A 19,447-nucleotide genomic window follows, 5' to 3' on the forward strand; every position below is an offset into this window, starting at 1 on the left:
TTCCATAAATAAATGAAGACTGGTGGGAGGAAGGGGGGAAACATGGGGGAGATAATATAAGCCACTGCCTTGAGTTGTGGAACTCTACCAATATCTCCATTCTGTTTCATGTGCTTTCCCCACCACTTACAAGCTGCAATAATCCTAGAGTTCTGTTGCAACGAACTCGTTAGATGTCGGCTGAGCAGCATCAACGCCATTTCCCCTTTTCTTCCGCCACAAAAACAAAAACAAAGGATCAAACCTTCTTTTTTCCTCCCTTGCTGCTGATGACCTGGGAGACAGAGAAGGAAGAGACTCAACACACAAGCAAATATATTCTTCCTGTGACCATGAATCATAGCCCCATAAGAACAACAGCCTGTTGGATCAGGCGCCCAACAGTCCAGCATCCTGTTCTCACAAGGGCCAACCAAATGCCTGTGGAAAACTAGTAAGCAGGATTCCAGCACAAAAAAACACCCTACTCTCCTTTGCTCTCCAGCAACTGGTATTCAGAAGCATTTCTGCTGCGGACTGTGAGGGCAAAGCACAGCCATTGTGGTTGGTAGCCAATGACAGCCTAGTTCTCCACGAATTAATCACCACCATCCTGTCCTGTGTACACAAATAGTTGACCTGTAAACTCATATTGACATATAACATTCAAAGTTGTATGTTTTTGTGCATACAATAGTTGAGGTGTACATATTGACAAGCTTATACTCTTAAACACAAACACTCCTAGACGTGCAAAGACGAGTTCTACTTGTATTCAGTGGAACACGTGAATGAGCTTACTACAAAGTTCTGCTTTTGTTGCTGTTTCAGTTTTATTTAGCTTTATACAGTGGTACCTCGGGTTACATATGCTTCAGGTTACATACACTTCAGGTTACAGACTCTGCTAACCCAGAAATAGTACCTCGGGTTAAGAACTTTGCTTCAGGATGAGAACAGAAATTGTGCTCCGGCGGCGTGGCAGCAGCAGGAGGCCCCATTAATAATAATAATAATAATAATAATAATAATAATAATAATAATAATAATAATTTTTTATTTATACCCCGCCCTCCCCAGCCAAGGCCGGGCTCAGAGCGGCTTACAAGCAATAATAAAAACAAGATGAATGATTACAACTTAAAAACAAAAATAAAATACAACATTAAAATAATGGAACATTAAAATATTAAAATGTAGCCTCATCGCAGGAGGAGAAGGAAAAGAAAAAAGAAAGAGAGGGAGGGAATCAAATTGGCTCCAAGCCAAAGGCCAGGCGGAACAACACTGTCTTACAGGCCCTGCGGAAAGAAATCAGATCCTGCAGGGCCCTGGTCTTATGAGGCAGAGCGTTCCACCAGGCCGGAGCCAGAGTTGAAAAGGCCCTGGCTCTGGTTGAGGCTAATCTAACTTCCTTAGGGCCTGGGACCACAAGTGTTGTTATTTATGGACCTTGAGGCTCTCCGTGGGGCATACCAGGAGAGGCGGTCCCGTAGGTACGAGGGTCCTAGGCCGTGAAGGGCTTTAAAGGTCAAAAGCAGACCTTAAATCTGACCCTGTACTGTACCGGGAGCCAGTGCAGCTTGAAAAGCACTGGGTGAATATGCTCCCATGGCAGAGACCCCGTGAGGAGCCTCGCTGCAGCATTCTGTACCCGCTGGAGTTTCTGGGACAGCTTCAAGGGCAGCCCCGCGTAGAGCGAATTACAGTAGTCAAGCCTGGAGATGACCGTCGCATGGATCACTGTGGCCAGGTCGGGGCGGGAAAGGTAAGGGACCAACTGCTTGATGCGGCGAAGGTGGAAAAATGTCGCCTTGGCTGTTGCTGTAACTTGCGCCTCCATGGAAAGGGAGGCGTCAAGGATTACACCCAAACTCTTAACGGAAGGCAATGGCACTAATTGGGCCCCCGCAAGAGAAGGGAGTTGGTCCCTCATCCCCATGCCATCCCGACCTAGCCATAGGACCTCTGTCTTCGAAGGATTTAGTTTCAATCGGCTCCCACGAAACCATCCAGCCACAGCTTCCAAGCATCTGGTCAGTGTGTTCGGGGCTGAGTCAGTGTGGCCATCCATCAGCAGATAGAGCTGAGTGTCATCAGCATATTGGTGACAGCCCAGCCCAAAGCTCCGGATAATCTGGGCAAGGGGGCGCATAAAGATGTTAAAAAGCATCGGGGAGAGAATTGCGCCCTGCGGCACTCCACACACCAAGGAGTGGCGCGACGACATTTCCCTCCCTAGTGCCACCCTCTGTCCCCGACCAGAGATAAAAGAGCACAGCCAGTTACGGGCTATGCCCTGTATCCCCACGTCTGCGAGGCGGTGGTCCAGAAGATCATGATCGACCATGTCAAAGGCTGCTGACAAATCTAAAAGGATCAGCAGTCCTGACCCGCCTCGATCCAGTTGTCTATGGAGATCATCTGTTAGGGCAACCAGAGCCGTCTCCGTCCCAAAAACCAGGACGGAAACCGGTTTAGCTAAAGTGGTGCTTCAGGTTAAGAACATTTTCAGGTTAAGAACGGACATCCAGAATGAATTAAGTTCTTAACCTGAGGTACCACTGTAAATGGGAGCTGCGTCCAGGATTGGTTAGAATGCACATAATCTCAATATGTACACTGATGTTATATTATACTGTTAATACTTTGATTTGATGAAAGGAACATACCTACCCCCAGCCCCTGGCTTCATTCCTGTCCGGTTGTGGAAGTTTTTCAAAATCTGTATATCTGGCCTCTGCTGTCCCATTGAAGCCACTTCCTTTTTGCATTAACATTAACAATGGGCAAAGAATTTAGAAAGACTAATTGAAATGCTAGCATCGTTCCCTTATGTTGCTTCCCTCCCCCCCTTCATGGCCCACTTTCCTTCTTTCCTTCCACAGACTGAATTCAATCAATAATTTCAATTCCAGATTCAAAACCTTTTAGAAAAAGATAAAAAATTTTTGCTAACCTCTGACAGTGGGAATTTACCACCTTTATTTTGAGAGATCTTCTTGTATTGTGTTTTGCACATAGCAACTTTTATTTAGCTCCTAGCTAGCAGTTCCTGCTTTTCCTCTTACAGTATTGGAAAGGTCATAAATTGCCACGGCAACACACAAAGCTGAAGAGGTTGCAGGCATTTCCTCGGTTTATTTTGTCTGACACTCAAATCGCCTTCATGTTACAGACGGCCCAGGGAATGTAACTCTCCCTGTGGAATCTATCCAAACAAGCAGTCAAATCTCTTAAAGCAAAAAGGGATTTTGTAATTCTTTCTCCATCCCATCATTAAATCTCTCCCTTTCCTGGCGCACTGAGTCTTGGTATGCATCCCTGCTGGGAAAGCAGGTCAGATCAAGTTCAGCGAATGATATGCGCTGACTCATGGACCATGCTGGGGTCACCCAATCCCATTGCAACGATGCATCCAAGGATTCTTGCTCAACACTATTCCAAGCTTCTACATTTGCAGCCGATTGCTCCCGGGTTGCGTAATTTATTACAAATGAATAAAGCACATCCTTGCTTGCAATGCCCATGTGTTCTACACACTATTTAGTAGCATAAGAAGAGCCTGCCAGATCACGCCAATGGCCCATCTAGTCCAGAATACTGTTCTCACAGTCGCCAACCAGCAGGGGCAGCCTGCAAGAGACTGGTATTGATGAATTGGAAGAATAAAGGTATTGATCCCCTTTAATCAATGGATTCATGATGTGACAACACTTGCAACATATGAACAGTTTGTTTAAAGATGTAGACTTTGCTGTCTCAATACATGAAACTGATCCGTAGGAAATGTAACTTGAAAAAAGAGACATTGCACATACTTTTGTAAACCAAGAAATCTTTAATAAAAAATACGTTTAAAAAGAAAAAAGAAAAAAAGACAGACTTTGGATAACATTTGGAACGAGTTTATACAGAATACAGCAGGTTACTAATAATCATATATGTATTAGGACAATAATATCATTTAAATATCTATAAAATAATGGAAATGTAACTGATTATATTTGTTATAGGTAAAGGTAAAGGGACCCCTGACCATTAGGTCCAGTCGTGGCCGACTCTGGGGTTGCGGCGCTCATCTTGCTTTATTAGCCGAGGGAGCCGGCGTACAGCTTCCGGGTCATGTGGCCAGCATGACTAAGCCACTTCTGACGAACCAGAGCAGTGCACAGAAACGCCGTTTACCTTCCCGCCGGAGTGGTACCTATTTATCTACTTGCACTTTGACGTGCTTTCGAACTGCTAGGTTGGCAGGAGCTGGGACCGAGCAATGGGAGCTCACCCCGTCAAGGGGATTCGAACCACCGACCTTCTGATCAGCAAGCCCTAGGCTCTGTGGTTTAACCCACAGCGCCACCCTATACATTTATTTCTTCTTGTATTTTTGCGCTTATTCTTCCTCTTTCTCTCTCTCCCCCCCCCCGCCCTCTTTCAGCACTTAAAAGAAAAACAACAAAAAAACCAGCAGGGGCAGCCAGCCTGCCGTGTTTCACCACCTGAGGTGAAACTGGAATTGCCACCTCCTTCCTCCCCTCCCCTCCCCTCCATTTCCACTGCCGCCATGCCCCAGCTCTTGCCAGCGGGAACCAGGGCACTTCTCAAAGCATTGCCCCTTGCTTGGCTTCTCTTCCTGGGGGTGGGAAAAAAGAGTGGCAATGCTGCATGCTTCCCTCTTGGTGGCAGAAGTAGTGGGATGGGCAGAACGCTGCCTCTTGCACTTCCACCGCCTGAGGCGGGCACTTCACCCTGCCTTATGGGCAGGCCGGCTTTGCCAACCAGATGCCTCTTCTGGGAAGCCCATAAACAGGACCAAGGACTAAGCCGCTTCTGGCGAACCAGAGCAGAGCATGGAAACGCCGTTTACCTTCCCTCCGGAGGGAAGTATTTATCTACTTGCACTTAAGAGTGCTTTCAAACTGCTAGGTTGGCAGGAGCAGGGACCGAGCAATGGGAGCTCACCCTGTTGCGGGGATTCGAACCGCCGACCTTCTGATCGGCAAGTCCTAGGCTCTGTGGTTTAACCCACAGCGCCACCTGCGTCCCTTGTTTTTGTACAGTAGTTATTTTCTAAACTTAAAATCAAGTCTGTGAACACGGGGTTCATTTCACTGAATACAATCCAGAGTTATGCCTCTCCGTTGGTTTAATGATGCTTACTGGGATGGGAGACAGAGGAAAGATAACTGGATTTTATGTGAGTGCTGGGGCCTGTCCTGAATCTCGAAATTGTGCACTCTGTTTAATTATGCTCCGGGTATAAAAAAAACCCTTGGGGTGGAGGTTCCTTCTACAGTTAATTAAAAAATTTCCATTTGCGAAGTCTGATGGTTGTGATTTATTTCATTTTTAAAATTCCTGTCAATGCTAAGATATTCAAGAAAAAGTATGTTGGATGTGAGAGAGTTAACTGTGCAGCTGATGGGTCTATCTGGATTGAAATTACAGACAAGATTCTTTTCTCGTAGCTAGCATCGCAACGATAAACAAAGCTGAACATTTCATTGTTCTGTTTCATGCCGTTTTACGTTCAGAATGATGAAGGGGGCCCTCTGGGTAGTTCCCCCCACCCGCATAAGCTTGGGCGGGGGGGCTGCCTGGAAGGGTGCATTCTGTGTGGCAGCCCCCTAAACTGCACAATCCCACCCCTCATACAGAGATATACCTGGCACCTTCATTCTGTGGTTTCCACCACATACTGAAGATGAAACCTTCGATTCTGGCCTTCAACAGCTGAGGAATATACATTTCCCAACTTATTCTCTTGACTGTAATTTGTTTTAACTGTTCTTAATATTGCATTTTAAAAATTTGAAGGCAAGAAACCAAATAAATAAGCAAATATGTACAAATAATAATTAGGAACAACAATATTTTTGTTATTGTCTATTGTGCAGAGGCCGGCAGCACTAGGTAATAAATATGGCTGACATACAAGCCATTGCTTAATGCAGTGTGTGTGTGTGTGTGTGTGTGTGTGAGAGAGAGAGAGAGAGAGAGAGAGAGAGAGAACACGAACCAGCCTGCCCTAACATCTATATTATCTAAACCTTTTCCCTTCCTATCCAGCCTCGGATAAAAATAACACCGGGCGACCCTGTACTATGAAATTCCGCATGCAATGCTAAATATACAGAAACCGTTAGTGTACAAAAAATCAGCCATCTTCCCTTAGTTCAGCTTTCCTCTGCAAGATGGAAAAGTTCACAGTCCAGAAATGGGAGATTTAATATGTACACATTTACGCTCTGCTCACTCACAGATGTGTGATGTGTGCGCAGAGATACACGGTGCAAGATGCTGTAGTAACAAAGTCTGAGCAACCGCAGCTCTTGCCTTACTCACCAGGAGAAAATGCAGCAGCCTCAGGTGACCCCCCCTCTTAATAAGTTGCCATGGCACCCGCAGTGGGGCAAGAATACAAGCGCAAGGAATGTTCCAATGAGAGGGAAGGGATGGGGGGGGATGTCTTTTGAGCCATAAATCACCCAGACAGCTCTTCAGCTGAGCTATCGCTATACGGTTGCTGTAGTAACCAATGACAGGGAAAATCTGCAAGGAAATGTATAATTATTAGATAGGAGACAGCACCTTAGTCCAGTCATCAGTACACCACAGAAAATATATGGCTCAATGGTTATGGTTTTTCTGTGTGTGAGAGTGTGTAAGGGGGAATTATTTTTTTTGGGTGGGGATATTTTGGAATGCATGTTAATTTTTTTTTTCTGTTTACACCCCAGTAAGAATGGGTAGACCAGTTTTAATTTCTCTGTTTAACCATCTGAAATTCAGCTAGCCACATTTTCACATCAGTTTGTATGTTTATTTTGTGGGGGGGGGGGGCGTGGAATCTCTAATGAAAATTTGCCAGCATTTTTGTTCCATTTCCTCCTGATTTACACATCTTTGGAAGGGATTTCCCCTAACTGTAATCCATTTTTTCTGTGTTGTTTTCATGCACGCTTTCCCCAACACACACATTATGCTTGTACACTTTTTTTTTTCTTTTTGGAAAGAGAACTTCTCTTACAAAACTAAGAGAAGTACGACTTTGGAAAGGTAGCAAAGTGCAAATTAGATTAAAGTGCAAAAAGCCTCAAATTTCTTCAGGAATTTCCTGGACATATCCGTAATACTGCATTCAGAAGCAGTGTCTGAGCGGAAATCGCCAAAATGTCCAGGAAAACCTGGACATTTGGCAACCCATGCCGGCAGTGTCATTTTTTGAGATATTCCTCAAGAATAGCTCAAAAACTTTGGGCAAAAGTACAAAAAGCTCAACAACTTTGGCAAAAGAAGCAGCAGCTCAACAACTTCCAACTGTTTGAAATATGGCAACCCTAACTTACACAGCAATATTAAAATATTCAGTAGCTTTAGAAAGGACAGTGGTGTGGCAATAAAACAGGATAAACTCCACGCTCTTGGCCCAAAGTCTTCTGTGTTATGTAGGGATGCAAGCCGGCAGTGATTTCTTTCTAGCTCCCTAACAAACTACAGTTCCCAGGATTCTTTGGGGGAAGCTATGTGCCTTAAATATATGGTGTAGGTGTAACCTCCCGTTGCATAGGTACCATACATTTAAAGCACACGGTTTCCTCCAAAGAATCCTGGGAACTGCAGTTTGTTAAGGGTGCTGAGAATTGCAGCCTTGCACTGTCTCCCTGCCATGTTCCAAGGCTGATTTCCAGCAGTCAACAGTAATTTAAAGCTCTTATGTGATGCTTCTTATCTCCCATTAAATAAGTGGATCCCTGGACTTTTCCAGGTCAATGCCCCCTTGGTTTCATAAACTCATCCCCAGTGCCTGCATACTCTACCCTATAAAAGGCATTATTCAGAATAGCGGTTTGCATGGCCCACTAAGGAAGATAACAACAGAATACAATTCAAAACAGTAACACTTAATTGCACATTTTTTCCAAAATCCGGTTACAACTATTTAGCTTAATTAATTCAACAAAACTGATGAACATGATCCGCTGATGCCAGCTTTTTGAAGTCGGATAGTCATATACACCTGCAGCAGTCCCCTGCTGCCCCCTTGCCTCAGTGCCCCCTAGGTAATTCCACTGCCCCCAGGTACTGCCCACTTTGGGAATCACCAAACCTACCAAAAGATAGCCAAACCTAACCAGACCAAGCCTTTCTGAGTTCTATATCCAAAAACATGAGTCAGGCACGGGTGGCTGGTGACCATTGTGACTGGTAGGGTGGAAGACAGGGAGCCCAACAGCAGGTGGCGCTAGAGCCAATGACAAGTGGAGGCTACTAATTCTCATTTAGCATCCATCTTCCTCCTTCCTGCTGAGTTCCGCAAAAGCCACACTGAGACGAAGGAGGGGGAAGCTGGCAGGTAGTGTTACCCTCCCGGACTGGGGACGTAAGCAAGGCGGCAGGCAGGCAGGGCACCATCCCATTTGCCCTAAAAAATCAGGGAGACAGGGTCTTTGGTTGCAAGATTCCAAGATGAACACACAGGGTAATATACAAAATACTACTACAAAATCCCACGAACTCCCTAGACGCAATCAAAAAACAATGGGAGGATGACATAGGCTATGAGATTAACCACACTCAATGGACCAAAATGTGGTCTAACCCCCCCCTTTAAATCCATATCAACGAAAAGAAAAGAACTCACTCTGAAACTCACCTATAGGTGGCACCTAACACCAAAAAAACTAGCGATAATACACCCAGGAACCTCACCAAAATGCTGGAGAGGGTGCACCTCCACAGGCACATACCTCCACATGTGGTGGGAGTGCCCCAAAATCCAACCATTCTGGACAACAACCATATGAGAAATAAGTAAAATAACCAAGCAAGTATTAGAGGTCACCTCAGAATTGGCCTTACTAAACATCTTCCAAGACAATAATGCCCACTTACACCACAAAGAACTCATAACCCACCTAGCTTTTGCAGCCAGAAGCATCATAGCCAGATACTGGAGAGACCTGTCAGGAGTAAGCATGGACCAATGGTACCAAATAGTATGGGAAACAGCCCTACTAGAAAAATTAACCAATAAACTGAAACTGACATGGGGACAAACAGAAGAAGACACCTTCACCCCGGTATGGCTCCCCTTTATCACATAAACAGCCCAACAACACAACGACAAAAATCCACCAACAGCATACAAATCAATATGGCTAACCTGATCCAAAACACCCACCCACCCCACTCACACATGAAAACAAAGACCACCACAGCCAACCACAAATGAATAACCACACCCTAGGCCAACTCCAACCTCTCTCACCACCAAAGGAACATTAAAGTACCTGCACAAGCAATGCTGACACCAAACCCTACATATAGTAAATAAAATAGAAACATTGCCACCCAAGCCCACCCCCACCCATCTTTCCCTCCCTCCACCTCTTTCCCCCTTTTCTTCCTAATGTCTCAACAAATGAAACTGATTTGTAAAAATGTTACATGGGGAAAAAACCACGAGAGACATTGCACACTTTTGTAAATCAACAAAATCTTTAATAAATAAAAATAAATAAATAAAAAATAAATGGCAGCCTCTTGAGACAGAGATGAAAATGTCAAATGGAAGCACATCAGTTATGCCTGCAAGCGACCCAACGAGGCCACATCAGCGTCACAAAGGAGAAGACAAACCAAGCAGGACAACTGCTGCCGCATTTGGTTTATCATTTCAAAAGCAAGCGCTCTCAAATGAGGTAACATTAAAAAAAAAAAAAACCCAACCTAGAGTGATTTAAGTTCTGCCTCTGGACCTAAGAGACCCCTATGCTCACATAGTAGGTCTTACCTTTAAAGAAAAGCCGGAACATATCAACATCTACACCCCAAACATCTATATCCTCAAACCCATCAAGGTGGAATATTTTCTAGGGATGCAACATTTGATTGATGGGCTAATCGGTCAAAAACCTCCAAATGTTTTGGGCAACAACATTGCTCATTTGTTTGCATTCGGAAGGTCCCGGGTTCATTCACTGGCATCTCCAGGTAGGTCTGGAGCAGAACCCTGTCCCAAACCTGGGGAGCTGCTGCCAGTCAGTGTCGACAATACTGAGCTAGACAGACAACGGTCTGACTTGGTAGAAGTCTTCCTATGTCTATCTAGCTCAGTATTGTTTACACTGACTGGCAGCAGACGGGAAATTCCCTTTCCCACCTGGAGGTGCTGGGGATTAAATCTGGGACCTTCCACATGCAAATCAAATGCTCTACTAATGAGCTACAGCCCTTTCCCAACGATGCTTCATGCCTATCAAGCATAGCTCATTTGGTTAGAGTATGGTACTGATAATGCCAGGTTCGAGTCGCATATGGGACAGTTGCATATTCAGGTTGGGCTAGATGATCCTCAGGGTCTCTATGATCCAACTATGTGTCAGAAAAGGAGGGATAAATCTGCAAGTTTTGGTTTTTCTGTTTCTCCTTTCCACCCCTGGGCTGCATCCTACCTTAGTCAAATTTAGAGCAGACCCACTGAAATAAACGTTCATGATTAAGGCAGCTTTCTATGTTCTTCCTATGTTCCTAATGCCCATCATCCCTGAACACTGAGCAGCACAAATTGCTAAGATTGGCAGTTCAGCAACATCTGGAGGGCCAGGGTTTAGTGACCCCTTCCCTGGTGGTATCCCAGATAGGCAGCTGCTGCATTAGATGCCTAGCTGTGGTTGCACAGGGTTCAAGAGAATGGATCCCATTAGGTTCACCTGGCATTGTCTCAGGGGAGGAAATGTCCCAACTGAGGAGCTGCATCCACCAAGCGCCACGGTCCTCAGCTGCTTTTATGAAACTGACGTGCCGCACCGCGAGGTTCATCTGCAGCGATTTTATTATTATTATTGATTTCTGCAAAGTTAATAGACCTGGCTAAGAGAATCCCGCAATCCGAGCTGCTCGACTTCCTGGCTGACACCATCGGCACAGAGTTAATGAGTTGATCAGAGGCTGAAGTTCCACAGCGTGACTGCAAGATCTGGCCCCAAAGCACAATTATTGATTGGGGTTTATTCTTTTCTCTTCTTTTTTTAATCTGAAGACAAGGCTCCCTTTATGACTTTTGACCAGATTTAACAGTCAGGCATCTCCTCCCCACTCTGCAAGCAGTCATAAAACCAGGCACTGGAACAAGAAAGAAATGACCGAGAAGGGAACGTGGGTGAGGATTAACACAATTTGGAACAGTGCACAGGGAGGGACATTTATCCCAGTTTCTCCTAATGCCAGAAAGCATGGAGCTACACAAGAAGCTGTCCTACACTAAGGTAGCTCCTTGGGTTCATCTGTCCCAGGGCTGGGGAACCTCTGGCCTGCAAACCCATTTTCCCCAAACCACATCCACCAGCTGACAAAACCCATGACATCATCTGATGGGTAGGAGGATGGTGTTAAATCCTACATTGGCTGTGCACCCATTCCCAGCACAGAGGAAGGGTATGCAGCCAAAGCAGCAGGATTTAACTGCTACTTTTATCAACTGATGAGTGGGGAGTTAAATCCTGCTCAGTTCAGCAAATTCCATGGAACGACCCTGCTAAAAAAGAAAGGGGGAAAAAATCTCTGTTTTAGCAGCTACCTGCTCACTCCTCTGCAGATAGAATCATCACCCTCCAAATGTTGTTGGACTCCAGCTCTCATGAGCCAGCATGGCCAATGGTCAGGGATGATGGAAGTTAAATTTCAGAGGCATCTGGGAGGACACCATGCTGATGAAGAGTGTAAATTCAATTCCCAGCGACTTCACTGTTGCTAAACTACTCAGAATAGCAACAATTCTAAAGACATTTCCAGAGAGTTTTGCAATACCTTAAAATCTAACAAGTTTATTATGGGGCATCCTTTTTGTTAACTGGGCTCCATTTCATCTGATGCAACCAATCACTCAATCAATCCCTTTATTATGATAAATGACCAGTATTCACGTCTGATGCAATTCTAAGACACTGTGGAATTAAGCATTCTAATGAGAACGAAAGACAGAAAGCTGTTACAATTTACCGTACTAACGCAACCTCCTTTTGTAGGCAGTGCAAGGCAGGCTATTCAGAGCCTGAGGAAGCTGAAATCTTAGAAGATTTGGGACCAACACTGCATAAATAAACCGTGGAATTGTTCCCATAGGGTGTAGTGTCGGCCATGAACTTGGACTGCTTTAAAGTGGAATGGTCGCCCTCGGGAGGTTGTGGACTCTCCTTCCTTGGAGGTTTTCAAGCAGAGGTTGGTTGGCCACTTGTCATGGATGCTTTAACTGAAGATGTCCCACAAGGCAGTGGGTACAGACTTTTCCCTGGGGTTTACTCCCAAATCCTTTCTCATGAAGGAGTATAGCCACAAGGCAGCAGAGGTTTAAGATCAGCTTTCCTTCTCCTAGATGGGCTACCTTCCCAAGTTGATGAGCCTCATCTGCCCCTCATGTACAGAAACCACCTTCTTGACCATTGGACCCACTATTGGTCTTGTCCGTTCATCTGCCTGAGCTTGTCTTCACATGCAGGGCAAGTCCCTAACTCACTGAGGGTTTGAGACCCCTTGGCTACCCTCACCTGGTTTAGCCGGCCAGACACATAGTCATATAACAATACGCAGGACTCCCAGGTCTATGCAAGCTACATCTAGATAAACACATACATCAGATACACATGCATTATACCAGAGATGAAACTAAGCTGAGCACTTTTGGACCCAAAGACATTTCAAGCCTTTCAGGCAAAACAAGACACACTGCTTTATCATGGCACTTAACAGCCAGTCACCCATACAAACATTTCTTTGTTGGCTGCAGGCTTCTGCCTGCAAAGATCTTTCTGACTGAAAGATTTTGGGAAAAGTGTTTGTCCTCAAACCCAAACACCACCTCAGAACAAAAATGGTGAATCTGCATGTTCTATCCCCACAGCAACCATTCCAGTTTGCCCAAAGTTACTAATATTTAATAATTCTGTGTGAGAGTGTTTTAAACCAGCCTCTGCTGACCACACATTAATTTTGCTAATCCTCAATGGCCCCAAAGGAATGTGTGTGTATGTGATAATTTAAAAGAACTGCTTCTGGCCCACCAATTGGCAACCCTTACTTGCCACAGAAGACCAGGCAAGAGGCCTATCGAGATCTGTCTTACACCAAGACAGGCCATTGGTCCAGTTAACACAGCACTACCCCAGAGCCATCTGTGACTGGACTTAACTGTCAGGGGTCCTTTACCTTTACCTCTTTTTTTTTTACCAATGTGCTGCCCTCCAGACGTTGTGGACTTCAACTCTTCAGCTCTATCTCAATGGTAACACTCATTTAAAAGCAACCCCAACTTCGGGTTAAAGCTGTTACTTAGCAGAAGGCAGCTTCCTATGACAAGGCAAGGTCCATAGCTCAGGGGTAGAATATCTGCCATGCATGCGAAAGGTCCCTGGTTCGATCCCCGACGGCCTCTCCAGGTAGGGCTGGGAATTGTCCCCTACCAGAGAGCCACGGCTTGTTGTCAGTGTAGACCAGTGGTTTTCAACCAGAGTGCCGTGAATGATGGTCAGGGGTGCCGTGGGCAACACTGGGCTCCATCCCTTTTTCCTTCCCTCCCTCCTCTGATGCCCTTTAGTGTCTCTGCCCCCCAAAGGCTTGCATGGCTTGCAAATGGTGCCTCTGGGACTGGCCAAGGGGTACTGGTTTCCAAGAACTGAAGCAGCCTTAGAGTAAGCAAGTAAGCAGGCAAGGGAGCCCAGCCAGCCAGTCCACCAGCCCTTGCTGTTGGGAATGGACAGACAAGTCCCAGGCCTCTGTGGGGCAGTGTGAGGAGCGGCACCTCTCTTTGGGGTGGAGGGGGGCAGCTCAGAGACCAGGGGTGGCAGCAGTGGCTGCCCAGAGGATTCCCAGGGAGAGGAGGCTGAGGGAACACTCCACAAGGGAGGGTGTTCCAAAAAGGGTGAGAGGCTGCCAGCTCTGCAGACATGGGGTTACATAACTGATGGCTCCTGAGCCCCACAGGGGTGCCGCAGAAAGAAGGTAGTTGGTCAAGGGATCCGTGGACTCAAAACCTCTGGTGTAAACAATATTGGGCTAGATGGGCCACTGGCCTGAATCACAGAATTATGGAATGGTAGAATTGGAAGGGATCCTGAGGGTCATCTAGTCCAACCCTCTGCAATGCAGGACTTGGTATTATGCAGCTTGTTCCTATGTTCCTAGAGTGTCAGTCCATCTGCATATGCACACAAGCAGCTCATGTCTTCTGCAGATCAGAGTACAAATTAAACTGCAGCTCATTTCTGCCAAACAAAGCCAACTGGCAACCTCTCCTGTTCCAAAGATCACCGTAATTGCCATCATTATTCCTTCAGAGCTGGGAATCAGCAGTTGCTAAGCCCAGGCCTTGACCTGCAGGAACTGCAGCCCCTCCCTCCCACACCGGCAACAGGATCAAGCAAAGAACAGGTGCCGCCCCTGGGGAACAGATGCAATCGTGGTGTTTTGCACAGTGGCACAAAGTGGCAGGCAGCTGCTGCAAACACATCACCTCATTTGGCTGAGAAAACTTTGCATGCTGTTCCACTGGAACTTCCTAGGCAAATACACCCGGCAAAATTTAACAATTCAGCTGGCTGGCTGCAAAGTCATCAGGAGGAGGACCTCGGGCTTGGAGCGTATATGTGGCTCTCTATACCTCTCTCCAGGCTCCACCTCTTCTCTGCAGACCACACCTCTCATTGGCCCAAGGGGTTTTTGCCTGGCTGGAACGTGTCATTGAGTCTTTTTCAGCCTCATTCCCTTCTGGGCAATTTGCCAGGGGCCACATGCTGGGTGCAGGTGGGGCCAGAGGCAAAGGATGGGGGGCAGAGCAACATGTAAATTTTACTTTGTACAGTAGGCTAGTTTCAAGGCACATTCGCAACCCTCCCTATCCTCCACTCATGCAACCAAGAGTTATTATCAGTTCAAGGGCGCATTTCAGCCTTGCAAGCTTGTTTTCTACTGCTCCAGAGGGTAGGACCAAAGCCAATGGATTCATAGGAGAGGAAAGGAGATTCAGACTAAAGATTAGGAAGAACTTTCTGACGATAAGTGATGTTCGACAATGGAACGGACTCCCAAAGAAGTTAGTGGGCTCTCCTTCACTGGAAGTTTCTAAACAGGGTATGGATAGCCACCTGTCAGGGATTCTTCAGCTCGGATTCCTGCATTGCAGGGTATTGGGACTAGATTACCCTTGTGGGGGGCGCTTCCAACTCTACAATTCTGTGATTCTATACCCCTTTTGCTGCAGGTGATGGGAAAGACCAGGTCTCAGGCTGCTACCCTGGACCCCCACTGCCTGTGCTCACTAGCCTGGTGTAAAAAAACGGCACGATTCGGCGCAAGGCGAATTCCCTATGCTGAAACAGCAAATCGATTAAACAGTACCTAAACATGACTCAGCACAGAAGAGCAAAGCGGAACTGCTTTGTTTGATGATAACATGGCTATAGGAAGATAATTGATATATGGCCTTATAACGTGCTGCCTGCTATCCAGGATCTTTCTACCGTCCACTGCTAGGAAAGCTTTCCTCCTCCCACCTCCCCAAATTAAAATTAAACCAAACCACCTACAGGGAAGGGAGAGGGGAAGGAACAGGAGGGCTGTTTCTGGTCCCAACCAGGCAAGAGAAGGGATAAGGGCTCCTTTGCAAGACCCCTTTCTGCATAAATGCAGCAGAATTTATTGTCATAATTTTCAGAGAATCGCAGCAATGCTCTCTTCCTTCCAGTCGCTGCTTCAGTCCCTAGAATGCATGAACCCCCCCCCAACCCCTTTTCAAAACATCAAACCAACACCAGTCAAAGAACTGCTCACGACTGACAATCCCTGGAAGAAGAAGGCCTTAATCGTGGAAAACCAGCCACGATAAAAGCAGTTGATAGGAGGGAGTACTTGAATGGAATGCAAGTCCCACTCCCCAAGGTTGAAACTGGTTGGGATCTTTTGAAGGCAAGAGATTTTCTTACATAAGGGGACAGAGATACAAACAGTCGTTTATGGCAAGGAAAACAGAGTGGGGGTGGGGCAGAAAAAGAAAGGGAATGGACACAGTGAGGAGAGCAAAGAGAGCGTCATTTCACAGGGGGCTTTGCAACCCTCTCCGCCGGTGCAAATATGGATTTGGAGGAGTGTTGGGTCAGGAGCAAGTGGGTGATCAAAAACTGATCACCTGCCACAAAAGGGAGGTTTTAGGATGGAAACACATAGCACAAACAAACGAACAGTGGTAATGCTAATCATACTCAGAGTGAACCTATTGAAATTAATGGACATGGCTAACTTAGGTTCATTAATTTGAGTAGGACTTGGTTGGATACAACACAGTGCAGAAAATGATGTGCTTCCTGCTTCTTTTTTGTCGTCAGGCTCTTCCCATCAAATTCAAGATTTGGCTACGGTCTTTTGAGTGTGGGTTGGGGGGCAATCTGAGAAGAAAAGATGAGCACAAATGCTACATTTTCTGTAACTACAGAAGATAAGGACACAAGATTCTCTGGGCTGGGTATGTTCTACAAGTGTTGTAATCAGCCCTGGGGACAGCATTCATCATCCTTTGGAATCTAAGCTTTCTTTCTTTCTTTCTTTTTTTAAAAAAGGTCGCTAGTCCTCAAGACTTCCAAGATAAATTCTGGGGGTCAGAGGTTGGGACTTTAGTGCCTGGCTATCTGTCTCCCAGTATCTTTGCTGGTGAGTTTTGATTTATTTAAATTTTTTGAGTGCAGAATATGAGATATGTAGAAGGAACTTTATCCCAGGTCAAAATTGGTTAGCAGCTTGGTTTTTATCACCCTTTGACCTCTTCAAACTCTACAGTTCCATTTAAAAAACAGTCACATATTTTGGACTTGCAAGAAATGGGTGGGTTTATTTTAGTTAGTCACTTGCCTTTCAAGTAGTTAATTGGTTAAGTTTCATAAGCACTCGCAGGTTTGATAAACAAAACCTGCCAATCATTTGCTAAAAGGACATCCTTAGAGTCCCTTGGCAGGATGGTTAACAAACCAGAACCAAAACTGCTACAGAACAAAACTCCCTGATTAAAATATTCCTTCACTGATGGCAACAGCCCCCTGCCATTCAATCAACAAGAGTAGCTGATTAATCCACCGATGAAGCTGATGAAAAGCTTGCAGCACAAATTCCAATGTGACCCTGCCCAAACCGTTTGCTTGTTTTGATAATACAATTGAACTTTTAAATTTCTGGGAGTGGTGATGGGAAGGGTGTCCAAGACAAACTACAGAAGGCGTCTAAGAATGTTATTCTTGGGTAGAGGCTGTCTGGCTGGTCTGAATCGGCTTCCTGTTCCTCAGGAAAGAAGGACCATCCAGGAGGGATGGAGAGGAGCAAAGATGCTCAAGTCAGGATGCTGGTGGTGCTGATGAATTCATGGAGGATAAGACTGTCATTGGCTACTAGAAACAATGGCTTGCTTGGCCTTCACAGTCAGAGGCAGCAATGCTTCTGAATACCAGTTGCTGGAAACCACAGGAAAGCAAAGCGGTCTTGTGCTCAGGTTGTGCTTGCGAGTTTCCCCCAGGCATCTGCTCAGTCACTATAAGAACAGGATGCTGGACCACGTGGGTCTTTGGCCTGGTCCAGAAGCCAGAAGCTCTTCTGAAGTTCTTACTATGATAGCACCTGGAAAGGCTCACAAAAGATACTGGGCATTGTCAGAATTGAAATCGTTCCCCCAAAATTAGACCAACGGGGAAGGTTCCTTGAAAATGGGATGTGGTGTGAAGTGGGATGACATTCCCTAAGAAGGATAGGCTAGATTTGGGGAAATGATAGAGACGAAGTGAAGTTGTGTCCTCAAGAAAGGGTTTTTTGGGGGGGAGGGGAGGATTACCGGTAGTTCCCTAGAAGAAAAATGGGGGACAGGACATTAAGGGGTGGCTCTGGAAATAGATTAAGAAGGGAAACCCCCACACACAATGGGAATGATGGCAGTGGTGGCAGCTGTTTTGGAACTACAACTCCCATCATCCCTAGCTAACAGGACCAGTGGTCAGAGATGATGGAAACTGTAGTCCCAAAACAGCTGGAGGGCCAAGTTTGGCCATCACTGTCGTAAGGGGTTGAGGCTGAGGGGGCAGGATGTTGTAGAGGTAGAAACATCGGGGGGGGGGGGAGGTGAAGAGGGCTAATAAGAAGCCTCCCTACTAAAATGGGGGAGGTCGAAGAGAGCGACTGGGAAGAGAAACCAGACAGAACCAGAGATCTCCGAGAAGAGGACGCAATAAAGAGATTGGGAGGGGGCAATACTGGAAAAGGTTATCCCCAGTAGATCAGGGAGGCACATTGATGTCCCCTCCCCCCCGCCCCCCAAAAAGATGGGAGAAGCAGGATGCAATAATAGATAAAAGGGAAAGAAAATAAATTGCTTAAAAGGGATTACATAAAGACCCCGTCTACTGTATTAAGAACTGAAGGGAAGGGGTTGCTGCTCCTAATTATTATCTATCCTGTTCACAGGTAGGTATAAAATGGAGGCTATCTTCTCGCCTCCTTCCCGAGATAAGCGGAAGAGCGGCAAAGCAGAGCCCTCCCCCTACTCACCGCTTTCCAGGCAAACGCCGGCTCGCTCCGACCTCAGCCGCTTTCGCCCCCGTCTAGCCGCGCCGCCGCCGCGGTCCCCTGCTTGCAACTGAGCAGCCGGGAGGGCGGATCGCAGCTGGCCCGCTCGCCGAACGCGCCGCAGCCAATCGGAGCCGAGCTTTCGCCTCTCCGTTGCGGCGCCGGCCAATGGGAGGAACCGAGTGCGACACACCCCTCCTCTGAGGAGGGGAGGGGAAGAGTTGTTTTGTGCGGTTGGGAGGAAAGAGGGTAAATCTAAAGGACGTGGATGGGCGAGATGGAGGGAGGCAGGCAGGCGGATGGGGTTTGCCTCTGAGACCGTGACAGGTGGTCCCTTTGATCAGCCCTTGGGGATGGGCAGTTTTTAACAGTGGTACCATTTCTTTTGAAACGCAGAGGAAGTATCAGGCTCAAGTCTACCTGCATCAGATCTCCCACCCTCCCTTGGAACTGTCTATTCCCCTGCCCCCTTCATTCTGTGTACAGTGGTACCTCAGGTTACAGATGCTTCAGGTTACAGACTCTGCTAACCCAGAAATAGTACCTCAGGTTAAGAACTTTCCTTCAGGATGAGAACAGAAATCGTGCAGTGGCAGCGCAGCGGGAGGCCCCATTAGCTAAAGTGGTGCTTCAGGTTAAGAACAGTTTCAGGTTAAGAACGGACCTCCAGAACAAATTAAGTTCTTAACCCAAGGTACCACTGTATATACATAACTCACTGAGAGGTAATTTATTTAGAGAATAATGTGTAAATTTTGTGTTCCGTTGGAAGCATTTGCCACATTCACCCCACACATTTTAAATCGCTATGATGGCCTTTCTCAACCTGTGGGTCCCCAGATGTTGTTGAACTACAACCCCCATCACCCCTAGCTAG

General features: G+C 46.4%; 1 protein-coding gene across 2 annotated transcripts in view; it reads right to left on the reverse strand.

Moving 5' to 3' along the window:
* ABAT (4-aminobutyrate aminotransferase) overlaps positions 1-18,677 on the reverse strand; it is a 39,839-nt gene extending 21,162 nt beyond the window's left edge. The window contains exons 1-3 of one of the 2 annotated variants that reach the window (XM_053364327.1): positions 18,553-18,653; positions 11,561-11,690; positions 131-274 (exon numbers count right to left, since the gene is read on the reverse strand). In XM_053364327.1, coding sequence (XP_053220302.1) covers positions 131-200 — 70 coding nt within the window. In that variant the 5' untranslated portion in view covers positions 201-274; positions 11,561-11,690; positions 18,553-18,653. Of the gene's footprint in view, positions 1-130; positions 275-11,560; positions 11,691-18,552 lie in introns of both variants that reach the window. The other variant, XM_053364326.1, reaches the window with a different exon arrangement.
* Between the last annotated feature and the right edge of the window lie 770 nt (positions 18,678-19,447).

This window comes from Podarcis raffonei, chromosome 14, assembly GCF_027172205.1.
Source record: "Podarcis raffonei isolate rPodRaf1 chromosome 14, rPodRaf1.pri, whole genome shotgun sequence".
Lineage (NCBI taxonomy): Eukaryota > Metazoa > Chordata > Lepidosauria > Squamata > Lacertidae > Podarcis > Podarcis raffonei.